The sequence below is a fragment of the Sinocyclocheilus rhinocerous genome, unplaced genomic scaffold (genome assembly GCF_001515625.1).
Source record: "Sinocyclocheilus rhinocerous isolate Xijiao unplaced genomic scaffold, SAMN03320098_v1.1 scaffold5207, whole genome shotgun sequence".
Taxonomy (NCBI): Eukaryota; Metazoa; Chordata; class Actinopteri; order Cypriniformes; family Cyprinidae; genus Sinocyclocheilus; species Sinocyclocheilus rhinocerous.
The window spans coordinates 54218-64636 of NW_015666721.1; the positions used below are offsets into that span (position 1 = coordinate 54218).

A 10419-nucleotide genomic window follows, 5' to 3' on the forward strand; every position below is an offset into this window, starting at 1 on the left:
AGCAGAATGTTTGGTACAAACAATAATAACCGACAAACTCAAACTGAATGGACAGGAACTAAAATACACAGACCAAACGAGGATAATTAACAAGACACAGGTGAACTAACGTAATCAAAGGGGAGACAGAAACTAGGTCAAAGAACAAAACTAGACAGGCAAACAAAGTCCAAACTAACAGAAACTGTGACAGTAGGAAATTACTAGTCATTTAAATTTTTTATCAACTATGCATTCCATTAGTTTTGTGAATTGGTATGTTTCGTCATGCCATGAAGAAATACAAAGCTTAGTATCATCAGTTGGTAAGTCGGAATCAACTAACAATCACAGTGAGTCATGACATCTGTTATTGTCACTTGCACTGCTTGCCACAAGTTTAGTGTAGCCTTCTCTGTCAGTGGTGAGAGAATCGTGATAAATGCAGTGAAACAGACAGGCTGAAAGAGAAGATTTCAGAACTAGAGACATGCATCCAAACTTTTATTGAGGATATTAAGAGACCAAGTGCTTTCCATTTGGCTTTGCATGTGACAAGCTTAGCGAGCCCGTACATTGTTTGGTTCTGGTTGTAGAGCCCATGCAGCAGGGCGATTGGGTGACTGTAAGGTGTAGGGATGTAACGATTCACTCAACTCACGATTTGATTCACTACTTTGATTTTACGATTCGATTCACGATTTTTTAAATGTGTCCTTTTATTATTGCTTGGACAAAATACTGTACGTTTCTTTGTGAAATTTAAATATAACACTAATATACTAATATAGCACTTGTAATTTATTGCTCTTTTGTTGGTTTTGATTGCTTCTAATGTCCTCATTTGCTAATTGCTTTGGATAAAATTGTTTGCTAAATAACAAACTTTAAATATAATATAAATGTAAATAACAAAACTAATTTTTTTTAAAATTATTTTAAAACAAGCCGCAAATCAAATAAATAACACAAATAAAATAAATCTCTTCATATAAACAAACTAAGGCTTTGTCTGTGCTCTTTCCATTTAAAGGGGCAATATCTGCATGAAACGGAAACAGCAGATCTGAATGAGACACAGATGCACTCTCTGCCAGCAGGTGGCGCTTAAAGTGTTTCCTTGGTTTCCGCTGTAAACAAAGCAGTGCTGCACTTATGAACTTTAATATGCATTATACAGAGGCAAGAGGAAAAGAAAAAATACCATCGAAAGACAGTAAGTTTCCCTCTGACATTCATTAATATAAACTCCTACCCCTAACTGAATCGCGATTTGTTTAGCATCGCAGGACAAAACACTGCTCCCACTGCGTTCCAACTAAAACCTCTCCCTGTGGTTTTGGGTTTTTTGGTACTTTGATTTTTTTTAGCATACTGTAAATAAATACCACTTATTTAATTTGGGATATCAAACTGGCAACAGTTTATATAAAGTGTAAACATACCCTCTTTTTTTTCAGTAGTTTTTGATAATATCTTACCACTTCCACTAAGCTTACCAGGAGAAGGCACAAACTCATCGGCAAGGACAGGTGCATCCAATTAGAGGTTTGCATTTCTGTGGCTCTCCTGATCAGATTTCTTGCAGAGTGATTATAAACTTCGGAATAAGTCAGTAACTCTGGTGTATTTTGGACGGGAACGGGCAGTCTGACAATAGCCTGCTCCCAACATTCTTTGACAACAGTGTATCCACGCTTCAATCATTCTTATCGAGCACCTGCATAATCGGCTCTAGGGCTGTAGCTATCGATTATTTTAGTAATCGAGTATTCTACAGATTATTCCACCGATTAATCGCGTAATCGAATAAGAAGTCATTTTTCTTTATTAAAGAGCAATACTAAAAATACAAGAGATAATAAGACAGATCTCTTAAAAAAAAAAAAACTAATTTGTTTTCTTTTTAGAAGAATTAACATTTTTATTGATGAAATTGCATACATTAATAACCGAGAAAACTAAACCCATTTACCGTATTGGCCCGAATATAAGACGACCCTGATTATAAGACGACCCCCCTTTTTTAACTTTCAAGTTTCAGCCTAACTAAAGCTCAAGCATGACATGAGCCTTTACTGTCTTCATGGAAGGCTTTGTGGCTTTTGTGAGAGGCAAAAATCAGTGGACACAATTTTCAAACACATTTTTCTGCAACATGAAATTAGAGTTATTTGGAGAATAAACCCTCTTAAATGTCTCTTTACGTACTGGTGAATATTTTGTTATTTTAAACATAAAACATTGAATACTGATATTTAAAATGATTTTAAAAACAAAAAGATACTTTAAATGTCAAATTAAAACCACCAGTAGGTGGCAGCAAGTCATTGTTAAGAAGTGAGTCATTGCGATTGAACCGAATCATTTAAACGGTTGATTCATTCAGAAACGAAACGCCGTCATGTTGCTCAGAGACGCAAAACAGCGCTGTGAATGTGTCTGGATTTTTTTATTTATTTTTTTGGCAAAATAAAGCAAAATCAGGCAACATAGTGTCTAAAACGTAAGTCTCTTAATATTACCTTCTTGTTTATTGAACTGTTGAATAAAATCACATTTGTAATCATGCTGATTTTAGAGGTGACTCTTCGTGTGATATTGACTAACTTTCTTTCTGTGGTGTTTTTATGCACAATGGCGCTTAGTCTTTTACAAAACATAGCAAACGTAGGGACATCATAACTAGCCACCATATTGATTTACGATCTTAAATATGTCCAGCGCTTTTACAGTCTGTGGTCCAGCGTTTATCGGGTTGTGCATCAGTAATAATGGTCTGTGGGGAAACACAGTGTTCCATGTGTAGTTACAGTAAATGGACTACAGGAAGCCTCGAGGCAAATAATTTGCCTCTATGATTTTTTTGTATTCAAGTTACTCGAGGTATTCGAGGAATCGTTTCAGCCCTAATCGGCTCTGAGAATTAGAATCAGAATTCTTTATTTGCCAAGTACACACATAAGGAATTTGTCTTGGTGACTGGAGCAATGCAGAGGAAAGCACAGACAAAGTGCAGACATACATAGGAATTAGGCAATAAAATATAACAAAACGCATTTCAGAAAGGCGGGGCATAGAGGAGAAACAATAATGTACATTAAAGCTGCAAGCAGCGATGAAAGGGCCCTCGAACCCGGGCTCATCGCCACCTGGTGGCTTCAGGAAGACAGAGAATGGTGAGCAATATGTATTTATGCAATATGTATTTCGGAACGATCTTCCCACCCGTATCCGGAATGCTGAATCCCTGACAATTTTCAAGCGACAGCTGAAAACTCATCTCTTTCAAAGCTACTTGACTTCATCATCATCATAAAAAAATAAGAGATGTCTTCAGACCAGCACTTTTATCAAACAAATGAAGTTCGGTGGAGATTGAACATGGTATGTTTGAGTTAGTGTAAAGCATGACGTATCCTGTTGTCAACAGGTGGCACTATGATTACATCTGAATATTGGCCTTTAGATGTCTTCAGGCCAGAAATCTTACTAAATATGTGAAGTTTGGTGCAGATTGGACATTGCACGTTTAAGTTAGTGTAAAACAAGTAATTTCCTGTTGCCAGCAGGTGGCGCTATCACTATAACTGAATATGGACATTTAGATCTTTTCAGGTCAGGAGTCTTATCAAACATGTGAAGTTTGGGGCAGATTTATAGCTATAGAGTTATAGAGTTATAGCAACTTACTTTTTCATGGCGAAACACTATTTTGGTGAATTGTTTTATTTATTTATTTATTTTTTATTACTACTTTTGTGTGTGTGTTTTGACATGGCTTGATATGCAAGTGATGTGTTGTAGTGGATGAAAGGAATTATACCGCTTATATTAAAGATAGTGAAGTTGTGTATTTTTAAGCTTGTATTTGATAGTTGTAGAGATTTAGTGATTACTTAGGAGGCAAAATGAAATTCAAGAAAAAGGCAGATGTGTTGTAAATAGAAAATGAGTTAATTTTTTCAGGAAGAGGTAACAAGTCAAGGGTAATTAAAGGGAACAAGTCAGCTCTGAAACTTTTCCATGTTACATAGTTAAACATGTTTTGAGGGTGATGGAAAGCGGCAAAAATGCCAGAGGAAACGCTGGAAGTAGGCAAAAAAGTCTTTGTTTTCCTTGTGGAGTGAGGTGTAGGCCATCTTTTTTGTATAGGTGATGGAGTATTTTTCCACTTTTGAGGAATGGTTTGTTTGTATTCAGAAAAATGACATCTGTTGTTTGTTCAGTCCAGTAGTGGAGCAAGTTGTTGAACTCTTTGACCATGCTCTTAGTTGTAGAGTCATCTGTCGGACGTGGTAAGATAGCACTGATTGCAAAGTAAAGAATGTGAGGATTTGTGAGGGAGATTCTTGTTATCAGAGTTTTCATGCGTTGCATGACTACTGATGCAGGCGCTCCACTTGCAATGTCATTTGTTCTGATGTGGAGGATAACAATGCTGTTGCTGAGTACTGTCTTAAAGTGGTTTATGTGTTGCATAGTGGATCTTACAAGGGTAGTGCCTGGGTGTACCCATCATTTTGCAGTTGGTAGGTAGTCCTCCATATCTCGACACATGGAGTCTGTTAGCAAGCAGACTTCCAGTCCTGTAGGAGAAAAGAAAAAAATGTGATATGAAATGTAAAATGAAGCAAGATTTTATTGTATAAATTTCAGGGATCTACAGCAGGGGTTTTCAACCTGTGTGGGGCGCGAGCATCAGTTAATTCAGAGACATTCCCTTGAGGATTTATGAATATGAGTTAGCAGGTGGGGGGCAATGTGTTTTTGCAGCGTTGAGTAATGTATCAGACCTGTTGATTCCTTGAATGTAATGTCAATCAGAATTCACTCACTGCTCAAAACACTGTTTTGTAGAGTGCTGAGATATGCAAGCTCACGAATCCTTTTATGATAACAAACACATGATGTAAATAAGAGATTCACTGGAGTTTGTAAATATGATATTGATTTAATAAAATAAAGTTCAAGGTGTATAAAGAGGAATTTAATATTAAGTGAGTTATATTGTCTGACTACAACATTATTGCCTGATTTTGTTCTATTTTGTGAATGAAAATAGTTTGAAGAAAGTCACAGCTAATCCGCAGTGCATCTCTAAGCAAAAACTGGTGTTTTGTTTATGAATGAACCTGCATTTTTAAATGAATCTAGTGAGTCAATGATTCAACTACCCGTTCATAAAGACAGTCACTTGCTTGCAGTTCACGTCGTTTGAACGAATCAATTGAATGAATGATTCAGTAATAAAACAGTGACTTTTCATTTTTAAAGTATCAAGTCACCTTTATTTTATTTATATAGCGCTTTTAACAATACAGATTGTGTCAAAGCAACTGAACAGCATTAATTAGGAAAATAGTGTGTCAATAATGCAAAATGACAGCAGTTAGTCAAGTACAAACTCTAAGACTATGTGCCATATTTCTTAACAGAAGAGCGGCACCACCCCAGGAGGGATGAAGACCATCTCTTTTCAACAGGTCAGGTCTGCCCCAAAAACTCATCCAATTAATTATGAAACCTATGTTATTCTGGGGGCCATAAAGACAGTAACTTGCTTTGTTCCTGAATGAATCAGTCGTTTGAACGAATCAATTGAATGAATGATTCAGTAATAAAACAGTGACTTTTCATTTTTAAAGTATTAAGTTATTTAAATCTTTTAATATTTTTATATTCAAATTTTATATTTAAAATATTAATCTCAACATGGATTTATGAATTTAATTGCACTCATACCACCACTGAGCCTCATTAAATGTCTGTAAATATACCTGTAAGCCACTTTTGTGTTCTTCTGTGCCATGCACGTCTGTGCAAATGAATTTTGTTAATACTGATTGTTTTTGATCAGTAGCCTAACTTATTCTTATTCTATTGTTTTAATTAGAAAATTTGAAAAAAGCTTATAAATATGATAAATACTTTCAATAATATGCCATTAGAAAGTTTTAAAAATGCTCCTGTAAATGACTTTAAGGAGTCAAATATTATCTTGTAATGGGAAGGCTAATTTTTGTTATTGATCAGAAGGTGCTCCTGATTTTTTTATAATAATTAAAAAATAATTAAAATAAAAGTAAGAGTAGAGCCTTGATGTTACTAGTGCAAATATTTATTGCTTACCTTGGGGTACGTGGAAATTTCTTTTGTTCATTGTAGATGTTATTGCCGTTTCTTCTATAGAGAGACAGAGAAGGTTATATGAGAGGAACAGTGGAAAGTTCTTTTGTTGATTGTAGATGTTATTGATGTTTCTTCTATAGAGAGACAGAGAAGGTTATATGAGAGGAACAGTATGTATATTTTCAGAGAGGCTGTATGAAATGTGGTATTATGCTAAGTTACCTTGTTGTTCCATAGTTGCCTTTAGGATGCATCAGAAGAAGCGTGAGTGGTGAGAAAGGTAACCTTTAGATAAATCTATGTAAGGTTGGCTTTTAGACGTTAAAGTAGGAGTCAACAGTAAGGGGTGGAGTTAAAGGGTCATGACCCCCTATTTCAGCATTGATTAGTTCTCACCATAGTTTTAAAAAACGCTAAAGAAAGTGGGCGTGTTGCGCTGCGGAACAGAGGGGGAAGCGGGGAGACAGACAACACGGACAGCTTCGGGTTCAGACAGTTTCATTTCGCTCCCATCCAGTTAAAAATACAAATAAATGCACAGCCACTTGAATTGTCAATGTCATTTGCACTGTCAAGTCGGGACAAATTTACAGTTACTCCTTTGATAAAAAAAAAAAAGCCTTTTGAAGAATTGGTTTACTTTAAATTGAAAATTAGTTTATGATTTACTCGTCATAGCCATGATAGCCATGTTATATAAAATTGCGACCCGCCCAAGAAGATAAAATCGCCAGTGTGGGTATTTTACTGGATTTACTGGATATAATAGATGTGTGCGAATTGGAAATTGTATTTAGGAGCATGGGTGAGTAAATGGTAGTTTATAAAAAAACGTTTTAATTGAGTGATGTAAAAACATAGATACAGACTAATATGTTTACTGAACTTTAAAAGGATGACGATTTATTTTAAATAACGTAAGACTGTAAATGCAAGACAGTAGAGGGCGCTGATTGAACTCAAATTAATCCGTTACCCCGGTAACCACGTAAACAAAGCAGCTGCTGCTTTCTGAACAGAACTCAAATTCCCCGGTAACCACGTAAACAAAGCAGCTGCTGCTTTCTGAACAGTTTGTAAATGTTTCAAATGTTTCAAATGATTTTTATATTTGCTTTATATTCGCTTTGGTGTTGTGCACAGCACAAATAGTTAACACTGAATCTATATTTCAGATTTTAAATTTGAATAATATTACAGTTATTCAGTGTAATGTGTTAGCTATATAATACTGCTTTTATTCATACAGTAGTCATCACTGTAAATATTTGTAACAATTTTTGTAGCATGTAGTTTTAGTCGAGATAATTTATATGTTGGGGAATGCTTGCATAATGCCATATAATTTGCGGTGTTTAAAATAAATGTCATCTATTTTTTCAGATAATTATATAGGGAGGGAATGATTTGTTTAAAGTAATTTAACAAAGTACTTTGTATCCTTTAAAAATTTACTTTTAAAATGTGTGGTTATTTCAAGTGTGTTTGTCTGACACATACAGGAAATCATTTTTATAATTTTCAAATTTAAACCACTGTTTCCTGCGAGAATTACGCGGGATTTTTTTTTAATTAGGCGGGTTTTTCTTGAGTCAGTGTCAGATTGGAGGGTGCATTGCCGAGGTAAGCAGGAGTGTTCGTATTGCCGTGTTTTAACTTTTTTCGTTAAGATAAGTATGATTTGTGTTAGTTTATTGATTAAGTATAAGCGTGAATATTGTTTATAGTTGATTAACTGAATACTCTGTTATATGTCAGATAATGGCTGATTTTTCCCCGAGTAAATTTATTGGGATAAACGATGAAGAGGTGGAGGCGGTTCGACATGATTTTCAGTTGTCAACCGTAAGTAATACATTTGGTGATTAGTGTAATTCATGTAATTATGTGTCAACATGCGGAGCAGAGGGGGAAGCGGGGAGACAGACAACACGGACAGCTTCGGGTTCAGACAGTTTCATTTCGCTCCCATCCAGTTAAAAATACAAATAAATGCACAGCCACTTGAATTGTCAATATCATTTACATTGTCAAGTCGGGACAAATTTACAGTTACTCCTTTGAAAAAAAAAAGCCTTTTGAAGAATTAGTTTACTTTAAAATGAAAATTAGTCTATGATTTACTCATCATAGCCATGTAATACATGATATATAAAATTGCGACCCGCCCAAGAAGATAAAATCGCCAGTGCGGGTATTTTACTGGAATTTACGATTAAAAATAGATGTGTGCGAATTGGAAATTGTATTTAGGTGCATGGGTGAGTAAATGGTAGCTTATAAGAAACTTTTTAATTGAGGGATGTAAAAACATAGATACAGACTAATATGTTTACTGAACTTTAAAAGGATGACGATTTATTTTAAATAACGTAAGACTGTAAATGCAAGACAGTAGAGGGCGCTGATTGAACTCAAATTAATCCGTTACCCCGGTAACCACGTAAACAAAGCAGCTGCTGCTTTCTGAACAGTTTGTAAATGTTTCAAATAGTCATTTAGATTTTTATATTTGCTTTATATTCGCTTTGGTGTTGTGCACAGCACAAATAGTTAACACTGAATCTATATTTCAGATTTTAAATTTGAATAATATTACAGTTATTCAGTGTAATGTGTTAGCTATATAATACTGCTTTTATTCATACAGTAGTCATCACTGTAAATATTTGTAACAATTTTTGTAGATTTAAATAACGTACTAGAAACACAAATTAGTCCGCTTTGAATGAAAATGCAAGACAGTAGAGGGCGCTGATTGAACTAAAAAATTAATCCCTTACCCCGGTAACCACGTAAACAAAGCAGCTGCTGCTTTCTGAACAGTTTGTAAATGTTTCAAATAGTCATTTAGATTTTTATATTTGCTTTATATTCGCTTTGGTGTTGTGCACAGCACAAATAGTTAACACTGAATCTATATTTCAGATTTTAAATTTGAATAATATTATAGTTATTCAGTGTAATGTGTTAGTTATATAATACTGTTTTTATTCATACAGTAGTCATCACTGTAAATATTTTTAACAATGATTTTGTAGCATGTAGTTTTAGTCAAGATAATTTATATGTTGGTGAATGCTTGCATAACGCCATAGAATTTGCGGTGTTTAAAAGAAATGTCATCTATTTTTTCAGAGAATTATATAGGGAGGGAATGATTTGTGAAAAAGTAATTTAACAAAGTACTTTGTATTCTTTAAAATATGTGTGGTTATTTCAAGTGTGATTGTCTGACACATACTGTCAGACTCTGGGCCAGGTTTTGTGTGTGTCTTTGCTCCCTATCTGCTCCATCATCTAGTTTCTCTAGCCTTGTCCAAATACCCACACTTGCGGTCTTGGCCACTTGAGAGCGCGTGCGTGCGACAGGAAGTAAGTGCGCAAGACTGTCCCAGGTCTTAAAAACGCCAAAGCGCAGTGCCCTTAAAGCACACTAAATCCACACTATCTCGAATACCGCTCCGGAGCGCTATTCGAGGCTTAGTGTATCCCATCATGCATCATGTTCTGGAAATAAATCATGAGACTTTAAGCGTGACAGAATGACTGACCCAAAACAGTAAGCGGCGCTCCTTCTCCCGTGTTTTATTTTCGTTTTTGAACAGTCTTTTGTTTTTCTTTTTCTCCCCTGTTTGTCCCCGCAGTAAGAAGACCGCCGAGCTGTGAAGTGTGCCAGCCGCGCTGTTGTCATGCCTGCCAGCTGCGGCTCACCTCAGCCCACTGGCCGCGCCGAAGACAAGCCTGCCGACCGCTCCGAAGACCCAGCGCATTGGCCACGCCGTTGTCCTGCCCGCCAGCCGCACCCGCATATGGCAAGCCCACCGGACATTAATGTGGTAAGCCCGCCAGCCGGGGCTATTTCCAGCCCGCTGACCAGGCCGATGGCAGGCCTGTCAGCCGGGGCTATCTCCAGCCCGCTGTCCTCGCCGAAGACAAGCCCGCCCGACGCTCAGAACCCCTACCAGTGTAAAGCTTGCCAGCCGCGCCAAGTCAAACTCGCCGGCCCCGCATATGGCAAGCCAACCAAACATTAATGTGGCAAGCCCGCCGGCGGTTTCTATGTCAAGCCCACCAGCCGGGGCTATCTCCAGCCTGCTGGCCAGGCCGATGGCAGGCCTGTCAGCCGGGGCTATCTCCAGCCCGCTAGCCACGCATATGGCAAGCCCACAGGACATTAATGTGGCAAGCCCGCCAGACGTTCAACACTCCAGTTCGCCGACCACGCCTTTTCCCCCCGATCCAGAAGAGGATGCTAGGGGCGAGGAGAAGGGTGTCGGCTTCAGCCCCAGAGCTCGCTCCAGTGTC

The 10419-nt window shown here is 37.1% G+C and overlaps 1 protein-coding gene across 1 annotated transcript in view; it reads left to right on the top strand.

The window, feature by feature from the left end:
• The first annotated feature begins 9803 nt into the window (after positions 1-9803).
• LOC107733048 (uncharacterized) overlaps positions 9804-10419 on the top strand; it is a 12580-nt gene continuing 11964 nt past the window's right edge. Inside the window, exon 1 of the mRNA XM_016544551.1 lies at positions 9804-10103. Within this exon, the coding sequence (XP_016400037.1) occupies positions 9804-10103 (300 nt within the window). The remainder of the gene's footprint in view (positions 10104-10419) is intronic.